The 20,212-nt window shown below is 33.6% G+C and overlaps 1 protein-coding gene across 1 annotated transcript in view; it reads left to right on the top strand.

Moving 5' to 3' along the window:
• The window catches only part of LOC109100509 (protein FAM184A-like), a 107,589-nt gene that overhangs the window by 65,359 nt on the left and 22,018 nt on the right, over positions 1-20,212 (top strand). The window contains 2 exon segments of the mRNA XM_042778359.1: positions 5,185-5,452; positions 16,909-17,039. Of these exon segments, the coding sequence (XP_042634293.1) occupies positions 5,185-5,452; positions 16,909-17,039 (399 nt within the window).

Here is a 20,212-nt window from a genome sequence, read left to right as displayed (position 1 = left end):
CTTAACCAGTGATTTAAAGGGATACTCCACCCCAAAATGAAAATTTGTCATTAATCACTTCCACCCATACCCCCACCCGCAGTGTCGACCATAGCAAAAGACACTACATGTAACCTCAACAGTAAGCTTAGACAAAATAAGTCAATATATTAATAAAAATAAACTAATATTAACAAACCTGCAAACCGCCAAGAGACACTTTTTAAAAGGATATAAGCATCAGTGAAATACAACAGTAGTTGAAAATCCATCGCTTATCCACACTTTTATATTACCAGATTTTGCAGATGTTCCCCTCTGTGCATTTTTCATAAGCTGAACACTCATATCTGCTGACTTTGATTTACTGTTGCATTTATACTATAACCACACACAGTTTTTTAGTAATCAAATCAGCCACAAAAACAATACAAACCATATGCAGCTTTTGAAGATAGATAACTATTTACAGCAGTGTATGATTTGATTTATTCTAAATAAAAGTATGATCCCGAAACCAGAAATCATGTAAGAAAGTCAAATAAATTAAATTTACTAAACCTTTTTTACTGCACGAATCTCCACGAAACTCTGCATTTAAATTAGATTGAAGTAGAGGATTGGGTTTTGTACACAAAACCATGATATGGCCATGGTGAGAAAATTGTGCAAGTAATTATTAAAAATGATCTGTGCATTATCTCATATGATTTCAGGTTTGTGGTGGGTATACAATAATCAAGGACACATTATAACTTACAATTCAGTTGATTTGCTTTTAAAAAAAACAAAAAAAAAAAAAAAAAAAAAAAAAAAAAAATAAAACTGCTGCGGTTCATGAGATATACTCACCAATAGATATTCTCTAGCTGGCCTCTATCATTATTTTCAGCTTTAATCACAAGATTATGACAAAGCCAGCAGTTCATCCTTGCTACAATAGTCATTAGCCCTCCATTCAGTGACCTCCTGGTGTCTGGACTTTTGTTTTATAGCTAATTATTTTTCCATGTTCCTACTTGTCCTCGTCTAGAGTACAGAACCAGAATAATGACACAGTGGTGTGAAAGCATTTGCAGACCCTGTTTTTTGTTAGAGACTTTATGCAAGGGCCCTATTCAAAAATCCACTTAAAAACCGCCAAGCGACCTCAGGCAAGCATCGCTACCGCTGTTTTCCCCCCCCTCTCTCCAAAATTATTAGAGTATAACTCTTCCAGCACCGTTTAAAGCTATGCACTTTATTGATGCCTCAAATCTTTAGGTGTATTGAGAAGAGGTGACATTTCTAAGCATTCAAACTCAATCTTTTTTGCATCGCTTCAACGATTGAACCATACAACATTACAAAAATATTAGAGAGGAGAGTATCAGAGACTCGACAATGGGCTCTTTTGAATTGAGCCAGTAATGGTAAATAGCAACACCACGACAACTTCACAGCAATATGGAAGCAAGTTTTATATAGACAAGCAACAACCTGTCTTTTATTATGACAAATTCACAATTATATAAAATATAAATTAAAAAAAAAAACATAAAAAATTATTAAAAATAAATTAAAAAAAAAATTTTATTAAAATTTTAATATATATATTTAATATTATTTTTATTTTTATTTTAATTTATATTTGTATTATTGATTTTATTTTAATTTTATTTGTAAGAAATCTTTATGTTAATCTGTCACTGCTTATCACTTTTTGGGGGAAATGTTGCAATGTTACATTATTGTTATTTGTTTTTGTCAGGTAATTTATATGGGAATTAACTTGCTTTTTTACATAACTGGTTATCTTCTCCAAGAGTGGGAGTGTGATACTTGGACTTGCTGGGAAGATTATATTAGAAATGCTATTTTTTGGCCTGTGAACAAGTGATTTTTTTGTGCAACTTAGTTTTGCATTCCTTTTATATTGCAAGATCACAGAACAACATAGTGTTTTAATACAACACACCTCTGTGTGTGTGTGTGTGGTGTGTGTGTGTGTGTGTGTGGTTTGTGTGTGTCTTTCATACATCCACATGTTACAAAAAATTATTTTTTTTAGCGTTGGTTTTTTAGTGTGAATAGTTTTATGGCATTCGTACCTGTGGGGTTCATGGCTCGGAAAAAAATGCTACTTTGAGTCTCAATTCATTTATTATTTTCCCCATTACAAATAATCAAACATGGATTCAACTCACTCAGATTTAGTTTAAGTGTAGTTTACCAGCTGTTTTTTTGACATTTTAAAAACATATTTAATGGGTGAAAATAAAAACATACTTGCAACATGTTACCCCAACAACAACAGCTCTTGCTGAAGCCCTTTTTGTCATTTTTCCAGCTTTCATTACATAATTGTCTCCTTTCATCTCATTGAACTTTGTTTGTTTTTTAAATTTTACTTGTATATGTGTGTGTTGAGTGTTTGGCAGGCAACTGAGACCTCTTTCTTTCTCAGAGCTCTAACTGTGTCAGAGCAAGTCTTGCTGCAGAGGCAAGATCTGTAAAGCTTATTGGAGAAGCGATTACAGATGACAGCCACTGCCAGAAACGACGACCTCCGCGCACTGCCATCAGCACTCTCTAGTGCACTAGATGCATCAGGGTGAAGCAGGAGACCTCCGCGCACTGCTTATATCTATTCACGTTATTTTTAAGTGGTGGTTGCTGAGAAAAATCAATTACTGTATACACAATTATATGTGGTGTTATACTTCGGGTTCCAGACAACATTTTGGCACACCCAAATTTTTCTGCAGATTTGAATGAGGCTTCAAATTGTGCAGCTTACTGAAGTATTTAAGACACAGTGAAATGGAAGTAGCAACTAATCTATCCTTGTGTATCATGACTTACATCCAAGTATTAAACAGGGAAAGAGTATTATAGGACTTAATTTTAAGTTTAGGCAAATTCTTAAACAACTGTACTATAACTTGCCTTTTCTTTGTAATAGTGGAACTTACTAGCAATTTCTGAGTAAAAATTGTTTCTACAGCAGTTTTTTAGTTAATTTTATTGCATGCTTATATATTTTTTTTTATCATTTTTTTTATATCACTATTTAGATTCATTTCGTTAGGTAATTCTTTTTTTTTTTTGAGGGAAAGAGAAGTCTGTCGCTTCACTGATGAGTTATAAATACTGAAATGTGTGCCAAAAAGTAAAAATATCCAAATAAAACCAAAAATAAAATATAAAAAATTATAAACATTTTAAACATTTAAATAAAATTAAAAAAAAAAAAAAAAAAAAAAAAAAATAAAAACTCTTTACATTTGAATTCAAAAATAAAAATTATACATAAGAAGCAAAAATAAAAAAGTATTGCTAAGAGTTCAGAAGGAGCATATCTTTGGACCAGACCTTCTAAAAGCTCTTTTCATTTGCAGCAATGTAGAAATGTTCTGTGTTGGGGCCCCTGGGGGCCCTTAACATGATTCAGCTCTAGAATATCATAGAGACCTGGTGTAGGTTTTTTTTTTTTTTTGACAGTAAAAGTTATGGCTTCAAGTTTTGCCATGTACTCTTTCATCAGCTCTTTTTCACGATTTCCTCAAATGTAAAAATCTAGTTTTTTATTTAACATGATTAATCAGCGTCCATCTTTGAAATGATAACATAAAAACCGTCCATATTGAAAAACTACCATCCATACCTGAGCAAAATGAAATTATTGGCTGATGCTACGACAAGCGCAGCATCATTTTATTGCCTTCACAAGTCTTGGATGTCCATTTTATTTGCCTTCACCAAGTCTTGGAATTGTTGGCGGGTATGACATGGAAAAACTCTCCTCCCTGTCACCCTCCAGTCATAAGCGGACTTCCTCTAATGAGGCATAGCAGCCAATCACCTCATCCAATACTTATACACAATTCAGCCATACTAGTCTAACAAATCAGTTGGTGTGAGGAGAACGTATCTGGCGCCAGTGTCTGACTTCTCACCTCATCCCAGACTGAGTCCTCATTGAGTCCTTGTAGACATGGCTGCTAGACTCAGACACACACAAACAAAATCAACACACACACACTATACACAAAAGAAAAATAGAGCCAAAGACACACACGCACACACACGCCTGCAGTTCTACGAAAAAATGTAACCATGAAAATGAATGAAGATTTTCAATCACTGCTACTGGCTTACTTTAGGAATTGTGTTGTAGTCTCTATAAGGAGCAGGTTTTACACAGTTTAGCTAATTAGTGGTGCTTGCTAAGGGAAGCATCACGATTACTGTTGATCTTACTTACAGGAATATTCAGGGTACAGTACACGCTAAGCTTAATTGACCGCATGTGTGGCATAATGTTGATTACCACAAAAATAATTAAGAATCATTCCTCATCTTAAAAAAAAAGAAAGAAAAAAAATAATATATAAAAATAAAAATCACAAAATTAAAAAAAACTTCAATGCATATTAATTTTTACAATTTTATAAAACACTTTATTAAAATATTTTTTTCTGTTAAAACATCCACATGATTTGAAATGTACATCTGTTTAAATAATTTTTACTGTATTTTAGGGAGTTTTGCTTTTTATGGTTTATTGCTTATATGTCAGTTGGTTGTCATGAGTTTTATTTTAGTATTATTTATATACTGTTACAGTTTTTAATAATATTTGAATTAGCTTGGGTTTTAATAACTATATTTTATATTATATAGTTTTTTTTTTCCCTCCAGTTAGTAATTTTAGTGCTTAGACTTAAACTTAGTTGCCAAGGGCAACATATTTTTTGTTTAGTTTTTCATTGAATATTTAAATATTAATATATAACATTACACTTATTTTTTTAGTTTTAGTTAACAGTAATAAACCCTTTTTCATGGCAAAAAAATCGTCATGTAATTTTTTCACATTTACATTCATATTTTGTATGCCTTGTGACTAAACTATTAAAACAGTGAATATTATAATGTTTCACAGTTTGACCCCATTCACTTACCTTTGTAAGTACTCTAACTTTTTTTTTTCTCTTTATTTTTTAAATAAAAAAAATCATTCCACAAATGCTGTCCATTGAGCATGAAACTCATAACAAGGTTCGATTAAGGTTAATGGTTCACTGTTGGTGTTGTATTGATGTTTTTACTTGTACTTTTTTTTTCTTGATATGCTTTTTTACTTGATATGCTTTTTTTTTTAAACCTTTTCCTTTAAGCTGTTTAATTTTTCAACCAGTGTCTCCTGCTTCCTGTGTTTAGATTTCCTTGCTGAAACAGAGCCTGGAGATGCAGCTTTCCCAATCCCAGCATTCCCTGCAGCAGCTGCAGGCACAGTTCAGTCGGCGAGAGCACCTGGGACAGCAGCTGCAGGAAATGGAGCTGGAGCATCAGCGCAGGGAGCAGCGGCTGCAGGAAGCCCACTGCTGCGCTATACAGGACATGCAGGAAGCCCGCCAGCACGACCTCAAGGTAACCGCAACAAAACCATCTCCCACCTGTCTCACGCAGAGAGAGACCGCTCTGACCTGTATGCGTGCTCTTATCTTTTCCCTTCACCTCTCAGCTCTCTGTTATTTGAGTTTTTATGACTCTGTGTTCCACATCCACTCTTATCTCAGCTTCAGACAACACTCCTACAGACCATTCAGAGACTGTCTGACCTGTGCTGCTTATAACACAATTTTTTTGTTTTTGTAACAGTTTTAGTTTATATTTTAAAATGTCAAAGTGTTTTAGTCAACAAAGGCCTTGTTTGGGAGAGAAGAGTCAAGGAAAAGGTCACAAGGCCGTCGTTTCACACTAGCAAGTTTACTGATTGCCAATTCTGATTTGTTTGCTAATCTTATTGGTATTATTTTTTTTTGGCTGTCCGTTTACCACGTTCTACCACGTTATCTTTCGTCTTGAATTCTCAGATTACTGTATTCTGTAATTCTTGAAAATCCTGTATTTATCGGGCTATATGTGTGTATTTATATCCACGGGAATCGCATGCTGTCAGTCATGAGAACGCAATCCGCTTTATTCGATGACAGCAGCAGGAAGCGCGGAAAGCGGCGGAGCAAAATGTTAATCCTCTTCTCAGAAAATGTAACAAATCATAAATAAAATTTATATGTATTTTGTCTGTAGCTCAAAGGAGAGCGCCCGTTGCGAATTGTACACTCATTTTGTCGCACAGGTCACACATGACGAATCGTTAAACCGATTTGCTTAAAAACCGCAGGAAGAGTTTACAAATTGTGTCGCAGTTTTTAATGAACGTACAGAACGCACTGCCCTCAGAAAATCCTGAGCGCGGTCTGGTTTACAAGACAGTCGCCGCATTGGCACATATCTTATTTTAAATAAAAAAATATCCGAATTATGATTAGTTTTCGACATAGGGGCATGAGGCCTGAAACTGGATTATTACTCTTAAAAAATTAATTCTATATAATACAATAAGTTTAATTAATGTAAATCTAATTTTTAAAAAAAATGGTGTATTACTACTTTTCTAAAATTTTCGACACTTAAACAACTTTAAATGTATCACTTTTAAAAAAAAAAAGCTTATGAACCAATAGAATAATTTAATGTATTTGGTACATTATTTTAAATGTATGTAATAATTGCGTGTATATATGTTTATATATATATACTATATTTAGATAATATATAGTAGAATCTATATATCAGAATTTTTTTATGATCTAAATACCCGTTGGATATTTATTGTCCCATCAGGAGCACAAAGTGGATTTTGTCTTACACGGTTTTACAATCTTGGTTTTAGATCAAAATCTGTTTATTATGGGTCCAATTCACAAGGTTTTTTTAAAAATGACCTCGCTGGTGTAACTTTACATCAAGCCAGGGTTAGCTTAATTTGTGTTACCAGTTTCTTCTCACCTTGTTCTTTCCTTTGTAAGGTCCCTGGGTCCCCACTTAGTGTAACATGGTTTTAATAACTTTGCTCACCAAAGGCCATTTGTTATATTATAATTTTATTTGTGCTTTCTGCTTGCGTACTATCCATTTTTGCTGCTGAAGTCTTTGTGGATTGTGGATGAGACTTTATAGCGATTGTCAAGTCTACACCCAACACAACATCACATCCGACTCCGAAATTCCTCTTGCCTCTTAAAGAGCCAGCCAAGCAATTGCTGACCGTAATCCTTCCAGCCTATTTGTCCACTGGTGAAATTGTCCGTGTTTGCCCTCACGCAAGACCCTCTTTCTGTCCCCCAATAGATTTGATGTGGTGAGGCAGATCTGCCACAGATCCAGCCCTGCCCACAGCACATCTCTCAGGTCCTTCTCTTCTCTCCTCTCTCTCCCCCTATCCAGGGAATAACCTAGCCACTCATGCTCAATCGCTCTTCTGGGTCTGTGGGTTAGTAATGGCTGAGTGCTCGCTGTCACCAGCTGTAATGTCTGTTTTAATATCCATACCTGGCCCCTGACAAGGGGAGAGAAATCTCTCACTGGTCACTCGACTGCAAATGATTACCTTGAGCTGGGCTTAAGTGGCTCCACACCGCAGGCGCGGGGATGAAGGCTGCGAGCAGGGACAGCGGGAGTGAACTGCTTGAATAACTGCTGATAAATTGAGATTGACTCACCAAATGAAGCGTCAGTCAGAATCACGGGCTTCATAATAGTGAAAGCAGTTGGACTGCACAGGCTTGTAGTGATGTCACAAAATGGCAAAGGCTTAGATTATGAATATTTATTAGGTCATGAACACATAATTTAACATGACTTGTTACAGCCATCCCACCATAAATAATTAATCATTATTCATCATCCACAATACAATCCAATTGATTAAAATTAAAATTCAAAAAAATTTTCAAGTAAAAAACAAAAATAAAATCACTAATTGGAAATAAATAAAGCAACTAAAACTGAATTAAACTAAAACCAAAACCAAAATAAAATTAACCTCAATATTAATATTTATTTCATTAGTTTTTAATAATAAAAATTAAATGGATAAAATCACATAACAAAATGACTAAGGATTAAACACAAATTAAAAAGAAAACTGAAGATATATAAAAATACATCTAACTCAAAATATTAATAAAAACTATAGTATATGAATAATACTAAAATAACACTGATGACAACCAAATGAAACCATTAATCTTTTATTTATTTATTTTCGGGGATGAAGGATAAATCTCATTCAAGACATTTCAGAGAGAGAGAGAGAGTAAATAAATACAATATTAAATATAAATCATAAAATATAACAGTAAAAAAATAAATAAATAAATGATTTACATATAAAAATTGTATTAGGAAATATATATTTATTTATTTTTTATTTGTTTAAAAAGAAATTATATGTTCTTATAGTATAATTATTTTATATATTTTTTTTTACTGTTTATAGTATAATATTACAAAATCTCTCCAGTGTCCATAACTGACTCACAAGTGTCCATAACTGACGGATATGGTCAGAATTGATTTGCTGAATTTGGCTGGTTGAAATTGTGGCTATGCCAGTGCCTCGTTTTACTGTTTATTTCAGCAAACTGCTGGGTAATGGATTTCATTGCTCCATGTCACAGGATTCTGAACACATTACGTGTGATAACACCAACTGACCTCTATTACTGTCATACCCCACTGTCCAGGACAGGGCCACACCTGGCAGTATGACCCTCAGCCACCAGCTGTCAATGAATGGAGAATGGAGGGAATAAGTTTATCTGTGTGCCAGTGATTCAATTAGGAAATATACACACAGAGGTTAACTGGTTTGTTAACCCAGTGTGCCACAGAGACCTTATATTTTGTACTCAAATCTGAAATCAAACCACCAACGAAAACCCTAAAGCGAACAGCCCAACCGAACGTTTCAGTTATTCATATTGGCTTTGTGTTTTTTGATTGATTTGTATCTTTGGTGATTTACTGCTATTTGTGTTTAAGCTGATAATTTTGAAACAACACACTTGCACGAAGCCCCTTGAGAACCTGATGTTAGTAGTCAAGTGGTGAGTGCTTGACCCCGCTTTGGTGATCTACAAAAACCTTTAGTTACCCACACAGATCTTTTGAACAGATTATTTCCTAAATTATATTCCAGAATTTAATAATTATTAACTATACAATTAAATAATTATTCACCACTTTAATTATGAACAGATTATTTCCTAAATTATATTCCAGAATTTAATAATTATTAACTATACAATTAAATAATTAAGGAAAACATAAAAAGCATTATATTATTAATTATTAAGTCACCTAACAAATTAATCAACTATTTCATTTTAGCATTAGTTTAAAAATTAGTTTAAAAAAAAATAATGTAAAAAGTAATGAACATATATTAATTTGTTTGTATTTCATTTTAGTTAATACATTTCAAATTTTAGCATGAGCTTGAATCTCATTAATAATTTTTTTTTCATCATAGAAAAATTTAAAAAGTATGCTAAAATGAAGTACACAACATTTATGAGTTTGTTTTGATTTAATAATTAATTTAGTGATTTTTGCCAAATTTTGTATTTCACAATTTATTTAAATATTCAATTGATTTAATTTTGAGTAATTTGGCCCTTCGTATTTTAATCCTGCCAAGCCGATAAACAAAAAAATCCAGTAAAATGCATGACTGTTATTTCATACAAAATAATAAAAAAAAATAAATATAAATTAATCAAAATTGTCAAAGGTTCAGCATATGTGTTATAGCTGTGGTTATAGACATATGAATAATTACCATTTAATTGGTGCATATTGGATATAAAATATCAGACACAGTAGTAATTCGCATGTTGATGAGTTTCCCGGCAACACAGACAGATGTGATAGAATTAAGAGCAAGTGTAAAGTATTGTGGTATATGAGTTTTACCCAGTTGCCATGCCATTAAAAGAAACCCTCTTCATTTCCTTGCTTCATTCAGGTAATGAGTGGAGATCCAACAGAAGGCTTATGAAATCTCATTTAATAGCTTTCTGCTCCAGAGCACCATGTCTGAGGTAGACGTGCCGACACCAGGAGCCGATTTATTGACTTGTGTTTAATTATCATCAGCGGTTCAGTGATGTGGTAAAAATATCTCACACCAGCCACACCACCATCTCTCTCTCTCTACTCACAAACGTCTCAATATTGAGCATCGCTTTTCTGAAGTCAGGCTCGGCAGCACTGCAGAGGAGAAAGACCGCGCCAGTCTTACCCCTCGCCACTCCATTCTCAGAGATGAAAATGAGCGTGCAATTCCTCTTGTCTGATTATCTCGCTCAAGCAGGCAAAAAACAAAGATCCACCTCAGCTCCCTCTTTATAGCTTTTTTTTTGCTGATATCAAAAGCACTGCTTTTTTTTACCCCCGCCCGGAAAGAACAGCCAAAATCCCGCATCTGCTGGCCAACAGTAGGTAACACACGCCTTGAGTGTGCCCATGCTCGACAGCATGCCGGCCGAGAGCATATGGACCTGATGAGTCACTCTGGCTAAATAGGAGTAAGAAATGTGAAAGATAACCAGAGCTGCCTTTTTCTGCCCTCGCTTTGCTCTTTTCAAATTTGGCTCCTCTAGAGAAGCCCATTTCAGAGATAGAATAAAAAAATTAAAATAGGAACTTTTTTTCCTCAAAAACTGCGAGATATAAACTCAGATTTGGCGAGAACTCTGAGTATTGTATGTTAATAAACTTGCAATTCTGAGAAGAAAAGTTAAAATTTATGGGAAATTATTAAAAGTCGCAGTTACCTTTTCATTCATTTTTATCCTGTGGGGCCGAAACAAGCTTTTCCCAGTACTCATCCAAACATACAGTATTTATAATCTGTTTACTATTTTTCGGAACCATCATGTTTTTTATTTATTTTGAAGCAGCTGCACTGATTTTGTCATACATGGTCTATTACTATAAGAATTACTGTGAAAGTTTGGTGAGTCTAAAAAGGAACCTGTTTTGTGGTCCTTGAGCTTTTCCAAAGTTGAGTAGTCTCAAATCATCACAAAAAAAAAACTGCTTTCAGTGGAATGAAAACAGATAGCCCGTTTCCAGGTCTTTTATGAGGGGGTAAACTACATCAAGCGCCTACCAAAGCTAAATTAAATCTAATCTGAGAAGACACGAGAGAGACATTTTATATCCTGCATCACCTGGACAGCAGGGCAGCGGTGAGGCATATTGGGTTATAGCCACCTTTCAATGGTATTGATCACACAGTTTTCCCCCTAAAGCCTCTACTGTATTCCTTAATATAATAAAGCCTCTATTATATTCCTTAATATAATAATATCCCTGATATAATGTAAGGGTTTCTCAAACCTACTTTATTTTTCATCCATTAGGAAGTGAAGAGTATTAGTTTTAATAACTTAAAGAAAATAACAGAGCATATACACTGAAAAATTATAGAAAATGTTGGTCACTTCCTTGCCATTAATAAAATCTAATATTTATTTTAATTTTATAGTGTAGTTGTTTAGGTTTTTCTTAGTAGCAATAATTAATTATTAATTATTATTAGTTTGTAGTATTTTGTATTTTTACAAGAACTATATATAAATTAATATATTGTTGGTGACCCCCTGGACCACAAAACCCAGTTATAAGGTACCAATTAGGGTTCAATTTTTCCGAAATTGAGATTTATATACATCATCTAAAGGCTGGAAATAAACAAGGCTTTCCTTTGATACATGGTTTTTGTTATGATAGAACAATTATTTGGCAGAGAATAACAAAAAAACAACTATTTGAAAATCCTGGAATCTGGGTGTAAAAAAATCTAAAAATTGAGGAAAATTGACTTTCAAAGTTTTTAATGGGCATATTGCTAACAACAAACTTTAAGTTTTGATATATTTACAGTAGAACATTTACAAAATATCTTAATGGAACATGATCTTTACGTAATATCGTAATGATTTTTGGCATAAAAGAAAAATGGATAATGTTGACCCATACAGTGTATTTTTGGCTATTGCTACAAATATATCCCAGCAACCTAAGACTGGTTTTGTGCTCCAAGGTCACATACAGTATATATATATTGCAAAATCACCCCTTAACCATGGTCAAATCACTGTAGTACAGTGGTACTTTTACCCCCCCCCCCCAAAATCAACTAATATTTTGTTAGTGTATATAATATATATATATTATTTTAGCTTTATTTCAATTAATAGAAATGTTTTAATAGTTTCAATGTTAAAACATAAATTCACTGATATAATGCACTGGCTTATTGCTGTAATGTAGAAGACATAGTCAGTGTACAAACATAATATAGTTTAACCTCATAAAATAAAACATTTTATGATAATATGAAACCTTTTGCATTTATTAGTTGGGGTTTTTTTTCCTGTACTGTTTGCAGGGGGATTCTCTCATTAATCTGAAAACAGTGTGGTTGTGGAATCCTAAAATAACTCATTAAGAATAATGAAATTGCACAAGCTTTTATTGGCAGAGAAAGAAGCAAAGTGACCACTCAAGATTAATTTTTACATAAGGAAAATGTGACATCATCCTCGTACGCCCACTTGAGGAGGTGAAAAATGGCACTATGACAACTAAAAAAAAACATCAACTCTCTGCCATTTGTGTGGGTGGTGTGGACTGCTGTAGTCATTTCAGATTTGATTTATTCTGGGTATGTTTTTTTCTCAAGCATGTGTGTGTGTTGTCCCAGTTCAGGGCTGGGACCGTGGTCCCTGATAGTTGTCTGAATGACAGAAATGACCTGACCTTTTCAGTTTTTACTGAGAGCCATCGGGGGCTGCAGGTAGGAGGAGTCAGCTTACCCACTGGAGAAAAAAAACTTAACCTCGCACAACTGACACCACCACATCCCATTTGATGCGGTGATGTTTCTTTAGCTAGCAAAAGATAGTAGATTACTTACTGTAACCATCTCACAGTTTTAGATACTTACTGTAACCATCTCACAGTTTTAGAGAGGAGCAAGAAAAACTTGGTAGAGATCACAGACGCTTTCGCAACCCAGCTTTCAAACAGTTTCTTTCGTTTCCTTGGCATGCATTCCCCTCTTCTTTCACCACCATAATTTTCTTGGTTTTTAAATTACTTTAACTCATAAAAATAAGTTAAGCAATTGTCAACTTTTTGAAATAAGTTATACCAGATTCAACTAGTCAATTTAATGTAATTTAATTTGAAAAGTTCTTTAATGTTGTATATATTTTATGTATTATATAAGGGAATTATAAATAAAATATATGTATGTGTATTTATTTGTGTGTGTGTTGGTGTGTGTGGTTGTGTGTGTGTGGGGTGTGTGATGTTGTGTGTGAGTAAATTATTATATATTTACCTAATTTCGTGATTTTTTGATTGAAATACAATTGAGAACAAATGAGAACAATTTTTTCATATATAAATGACAATTTCCAGTGTTTTGTGTGAATTCTGTTTGAAGTACATTTACAACATGTGGTAAAAATTGACAATTTACTTTTTTTAATATAATTTATGTTAATATCTATAAATATGATTAAAAATATGATTAAAGATTATTAAAATGTACAATATTGTACAATACTAAATACATTTAAACATTTAATTCTTGATAATGATATATTCTCTGATAGCATGTTAGGTTCAATTTTGGTTTCTCATGGAAATGGTCTCTTGTTTTTAAGATGTTTATATGGTTTTTACTTGAAAGCCAGACAAAAAATATTAATGAATTTAATTCACTGTTACATGCACTGTAATCCTCCTCAGGACTGTATTGTTTTAAATGAGTCAGCTCTGTTTGATCTTCCCCCATCAGTTGTTTTATATTTTGAACCTCTGCATTAACAGCATGCCCTCCAAACCAAACCACTGGCCTTGGTGCAGGTCTGTGTTTACTACTGAATGAATTCGTTTGGGTCTAATTTTTGTGTCCCCCTGTCATCCCCCAAACTCACTTCCTCTCCTATCCGACCCCCACTCTGCTGGATATCAACTGACTCCAAAGAGGGCTTTCAGTGGAGGCCCCAAGGTGCCCTGCCCCCTTCTAACCCTCATTATGTCAGTGTATCTCCAGCGCTCCAAGCAGCTCCCCACTCTCTTTAATCTAATTCAGGGTGCTAATAATTTGCGTTCGTCCTCCTCTGGCTAGGCGTTAGGACAGCAACACCCATCTAAGATCCTTAACAAGCTTGCAGAGGAAGAGGTTTAAGTGGTCCTTCTGACTAGAGTCCATAATTCCCTGTGTTTTTTATTTGCAGAATGGAAGGTGGGTTTTTTTTTGGTCTGGTTCTGGGACTAATAGGCCATCCAGATCGCGCAGAGAAAGAGAAAATGTGTAGGTTAGGTTGAAATATGGTTCAAAATTTGGGGACCAAATTTTTGACTTGACATTGGGTTGAAAGCAAGTTGGTTTTTTACTGGTCTAAGCTAACAGTTTTTTTTTGTTGATTATATCTGGTCAGTTTTTTTAAAGGTTTAAGTTTGAAGAAGCCTGGTTTCTTTCTGTGGTTAAGAAGGCAACCTGATGGCTTTTTTTTTATTTGTTTAATTTTTTTGATTTGAGAATTTAGTTGTAGTGTTTTTTTTTTTTTTAGTATTAATAAAGTTCTAAGTGTTGTGACTTTGTTTATTGATATAAGCATATAGTTTTTTAGTATATAATGAATTCTATATGTTTATTTAATATAATAATAATTTGTAATATATTTATATATATATATATATATATATATATATATAATATATTTATATATATATAAGATATATATATATATATATATTATATATTCAATTACTACAAGCCTTTTCTCTGTGTCATTAAGCAAAACAGATGGAGGTCATTTAGGTATAATAAATATACTTTTTTTTTTGATTTTTTAGTATTAAATACGTTTGAAGTGTTAAACATTTATTTTAACTTATTTATGGTATTGTAAGTATATAGTATATATTTGTATATGATTTATATAAAAAAAATAAAAAAGCATAAGTAGTATATATTTAGTTGCTTTGTTTTTTTTGAATATTTAAATTAAAAAAAGAAAATTCCCCCCTCCCTGTTTAAGTGTCAGCTGACATATTTAACCTGCAATTTTTAATTACAAGTTCTCATGCAGCATCTTCGTGTTTTTTCTTTTTTTTTTCTTTACTGGTTGTTTTTCCCTTCCAGGTAATGTTTTTGTCTATATATATTAAAATTTGAGCATCTAGTCCTCTATCCAAAGGTTTATGCTTACCATATATATTAAAAATTATTTCTATGCCATTTTTTTTTTACTGCAAGCAGTAGCAAACTGTTTTTTGTACAAAGGCTATCCTCTGAAGGGGCAAGGTAAAACATCATATTTGAAGTTTCTCCTTGAGTCTAGTTCCTCCATTATTTATTTTTCTGTTGTGTGTAGCAGCAAAAATGGCCAAGAAAAAAAAGAAAAGTTTTTTTTTATTCTAATTTGGTTGCAATGAGGTGTTGAATAGAGACCATATACAGTAACAATATATACAGTTTTATTTATTTAGATTGCATGAGTCGTGATGTACATTTGTCTACTCTAATGAACTAATGTATGTGTTGTGTTGTACTGGTGTGTAGGAGGGTGCTTGAGGAGCGTCTACGGCAGCACAGCACACACATGGGCTACAGCAGCTTCCAATGACTTTTTCTGCGCGAGGCTAACACAGACAGAACATCGAGACTCTGAAACAGCCAGTCAGGAGCAAGAAACTGCAGACCCTCCGCTTCGAACTGGAGGATGAGGGCAAGCAAGGCCCATGCTGGGGAGTTTAAAAACAGAACACACACACACACACAAAGATTCATTCACCAGACCTGCAGCAAAAAAACCCTTTAGGATCCTGTTTATTATTTACTCTAGGTCAAAATGCAGCCTTGTAGGACTGAATGTCTGCGCTATTCAATTTTGCACGTGATGAAATCGATCCAATTGCTGAGGACAATGGAGTCAATATCTGTAATATATGGGTTGCGATAGTGATGGTTTATGTGGCAGCAAAAGAGAGTAGCTGTCATGATGAAAAAAGAACAAAGCTGAATATTTTGCCACTGCTAAAGGAATCCCAATTGAAATGCCTGTTTAGACTTAAATGCATTTCTAAAAAGCTCATTTTAATATGATATCAATATATAATCAGGTTGGATCAGTATGTTAGGTTTTATAAAAATCTTATCCAACTCTTTCTTTATTACTATGTGTGTACTTGGTTCTCAAAAGGTACATGACATTTTGTTTAACTTAATCAAAAGAGAAGAATTATTTTACTCTACAAAAATAAATAAATAAATAACTATTTTTGATGTTTTTTTAATTTAATTATTATTATTATCATTATATTAAATTAAAATTAAAATTAAATATAAAAAAATAATATAAATATATATATATTAAAGTTGCTCGGTTACGCTCCAATTTATGCTCATCGTAACATGCAAAATCTGCCATATATCTGACATGACTGGGTTTCATTCAGCTGGGAAAAAATACAATTAAAATAATACATATCACAAAAGTAAACAATTTAAATTTTGCATCATTTTGTTAAAATGACTTGTTGGCTGCAGTTTTCAAGAGACAACTGGAAATAAAAAGGTTTCCTTATTTGTCCTGTTCCTTGTTAATAATTTAGCATTTGTTGGTAATATTAATAAATGTTTGATTTCAAATTAATTTACCATTTACATTAAACAGTAATCATACTAGATTACTAAATGAAAAACTCAAAACCCCAAAGCAAAAAAACAAAACCAGTTAATTAGCTTTAGTGTAATTATAGCCCAGTCTGTTTGAAATAAGGTATAATTGGAAGAAACTGGAAAGGACTATAATGAGGGAGTGCTGACAGGAAATTGCATGTGGAGGAATGAGTGTCACTTCCATTTGCACCTGTGAAGTTTATGCTTTAGGGAGAGTTGGAGATGAATGATTTTTAATTCAGCTCCAGACAGCAGATCATCTCCCTGGAATAGTCTTGTTTTTCATTCCATATGTCTCTCTCTTTCTCTTGTTCTCCTCTCAGCATCCCTGCGTTCCGAGCTGAACCATCTTCACGCATCAGCCATTGAACATATAAATGCGTCAAAAACCCCATCAACAGGAAACAGTGGCTGCCAACGAACTGGAGAACGCTCTAGAAAAAGCAGAGTAAAGGTAAACCTTATCCACAGCAGGGTTATTATATTTCACAAGTATATTTTTTGCACTCACTTTAGATTTGCACATACATGTCACATACAAAAAGCTGTAATTGGTTGTTTTGCATTTCAATCAAGTTCCATCCTCCTCTCTAATTTTGGCGTTTTTTTTGTTTTTTTTACGAATATTTAAAAAATGTTTTTTTAAAAAATCTCTTGTGTTTGCAAAGACTGCATTTATACAGTTAAAATACTGCAATACTGTGAAATATTACTATTTAAAATTGGTGTTATATTTTAAAATGTAATTTATTTCTGTGATGGCAAAGCTGAATTTTTTTAAGTATCATTACAACAGCATTTATTTGAAATATGAATGTTTTGTAATATTACATTATAAATGCCTTTTACTGTCACAAAATTTAATGCAAATTTAAATGCACCCCTTTTTGAATAAAAGTATTAATTTCTTTAAAAAAAAATACTTTTAAATGGTAGTGTAGATGCTTTCAATACACTGATTCAAAATATGAAATCTTTTTTGTAGTATTCATTCACATTTGTAGTACACATTTATATTTCATGTCTTTTTTAAATTTTTATTTTAAAAACAAAATGATCTGTGAGTTTCAGTATTTTCGCTGTAGAAACTGTCCTAGCTTCTCTACCAGTGTTTTCCCATCATTCCCGACTGCCTCCTACAGTCCTATTGTCTCTTATTCGAGAACCAGAGATTAACAGTAAGTTCAGTAAGTGGATGCTTTTCCCAAGAAAGGACAAATCCAATAGCGTTCTGCCAACGGTTGGCTGCTATAAAAAGAAAAGGACCCTTAATAAATCCTCTTGTCATCTGGCTCATGTATAAGACGACAGTTAAACAAAAGAAACGCTGACGGGATTGTTGGCCAAGCAACTGAAAGGTTGTACAATTTGAGTCTTAAACGCAGACCTCGGGCTAAAATGAGACTATGAAATGCACATACACAAACTCACAGAATCAAACTGGAAAGCACTTTTGCATCTCAGTAATGACCTGTGACTGAAGTAAAATTGCACTTTCTGTGTGATTGCACTCCATTTTTATCTGGAAAGTCATGAGACTTTGCTCTTCTGTTCAGTAGGTTTGCATGTGTCTCATGTAATACTTCGTAGAAGACAGGGTTTTCCATTAATATTGGTCATTTTTGGCAAATTGGTGCCCCAAGGTGACAGTGGTCTTTATTTTTAGTATCACCCATATCAATACGAATTAATTCTGAATCCTCCTGGGGCTCAAAACTGTCTTGTGAGAACTTGCCTAATGTCCCACAGACAACAGCAGAGGTCAAAGGGCAAACTCAGTGTGATCTTTGCTAAAGAGAGGCCGTGAACTGAAAACAGCATCAGTGTAGTTCAGCTCTCTCAGGAGTTGAACAAATCCTGCACTGCTAGCGTTGGGAAGAAATCTATTTTTGCTTAGCATTTACTAAGCGTTTCCAGCCTCGGTGTGTCATATATCACCCAGGAATAACAAATGAGCATACGCGGAAAGCACAGATGCACGTTTTTTGGGTCAAACTGTGAATATTTGTGTCTTGTGAGATTAGAATTGTTTCATGTGTGTCTACAATCAAACTGCGCGTCTGTCTCGAGGACACAGTTGACTTTGTTGTGTTCAGTTTTCTGTAATACCCTCACGTACACTCAGTAACATCCCTTACATCATAAGGCTGGGAAAAAAGTGTTTAAACCTTCCCCTCCCAAGACTCCTGCCGATTCCTCTGGTTATGACAGCACAGGCAGATGTGTCATAAAAGAGCCGTGAGAAACATGGGTTTATGTTTTCTAGTTCAAGTCATTGGACCAGAAGGTGTAAAAATTGCTTTGTCAGTTAATTTAAAAAATGCACTAGATGTGAGAACATTTAAACTAACTAGCTGTTTTTTGTTTTGTTTTGTTTTTTAATGCACCAGTGAATTTAAAACTGCATTGAAAATAAATTGATAGATTCCAAAATAAAAATGTAGTACTTTTTTGTTAAATTATTTAATTGGACTGTTTTATTGTATTTTATTTTATTTTATTTTGATGCGCCAGTGAATTTAAGGCTGCAATTAATTATCTATTTAAGGTAACAGCTGTATTTTCATGGTTTATGATGGATGGATGGATGTATGCATGGATGGATACATTTCACGCTATTTTTTCACTTTTAGTTTTAGTAATTTTAGTACAAAAACTTATTTATATCAGTTAAATGCCAAGGCAACATTTCTACTTTTCATTTAGATTTTTTTCATGTAAGTTTTCATCAAGAGTTTTCTTCTAATATTTAATTTTTTTAATTACTAAAAATTATTTGTAATAGTTTCAGTTAACAATATCAACAATGCCCTAAACCATTTACCCTCTATTTTACATAAAAATATCTATGTTTAATTTAGGTTTAGTGTTTTTTTTTTTTTTTTATTTTTTTTTAGGTTCAGTAAGAAATAGCAAATCCATTCAGCATACATACAGGTGTTAAAATCATGTTTGAAGTCAGTAACAGAGACTCACTGGAATTCTGTGGGGGTTTTCAAGAATCACTTTGCTCATACTGCATAACAGAAATCTCTCTTTCTCCTCTCCCACACTCTTTCTCCATTTTTGTCTTATCGTTAAATGTTCCCCGGTGACACTTAAGTTTAATGAGCTGCGTCTGATGTGCTGGTCAAAGCCACAATGAAAAGAATTGAGTTTTACCTCGATAGTGATTGGCTGCTTTACACCACAGAGTCCCTGGTACTGTAGACTCTCATATGGTTTATAACTGCCTTGAGATTAGTTTTTTCCCCTGGCTGTTAATATTTGAATTTAATAAATCGAGTCTTACAGGCACATTCACCATCTTTATTTTGCAAGCACCAAGATCATATGGTGTTTATTATGACAGCATTATGAATTTTGTTCATATGCATTAAAGGTACAATAGTACAAACATGATCATTTCATCCACATGCTCAATAAGTGATCCAATGACTCCCAGGGGTCTGGTTCCTCTAAACGAGTGTCTGCGTTCACAAGAAGCACAGTATTTATTAAAGCCCGTGCTGCTGTGCTCCTGCACCATGAATCTCTCGGCCGATGGATAACCATTAACGCTATCTTACACAGGTCACCGCTTTTTCTGACATCGCTGATTTGCAGTCAGTAATAAACGTGCTTCTC

The sequence above is a fragment of the Cyprinus carpio genome, chromosome A20 (assembly GCF_018340385.1).
Source record: "Cyprinus carpio isolate SPL01 chromosome A20, ASM1834038v1, whole genome shotgun sequence".
NCBI classification, from domain to species: domain Eukaryota; kingdom Metazoa; phylum Chordata; class Actinopteri; order Cypriniformes; family Cyprinidae; genus Cyprinus; species Cyprinus carpio.
The sequence above is the reverse complement of the archived record's forward strand: the minus strand, read 5'-3'. Positions and strand labels throughout refer to the sequence as shown.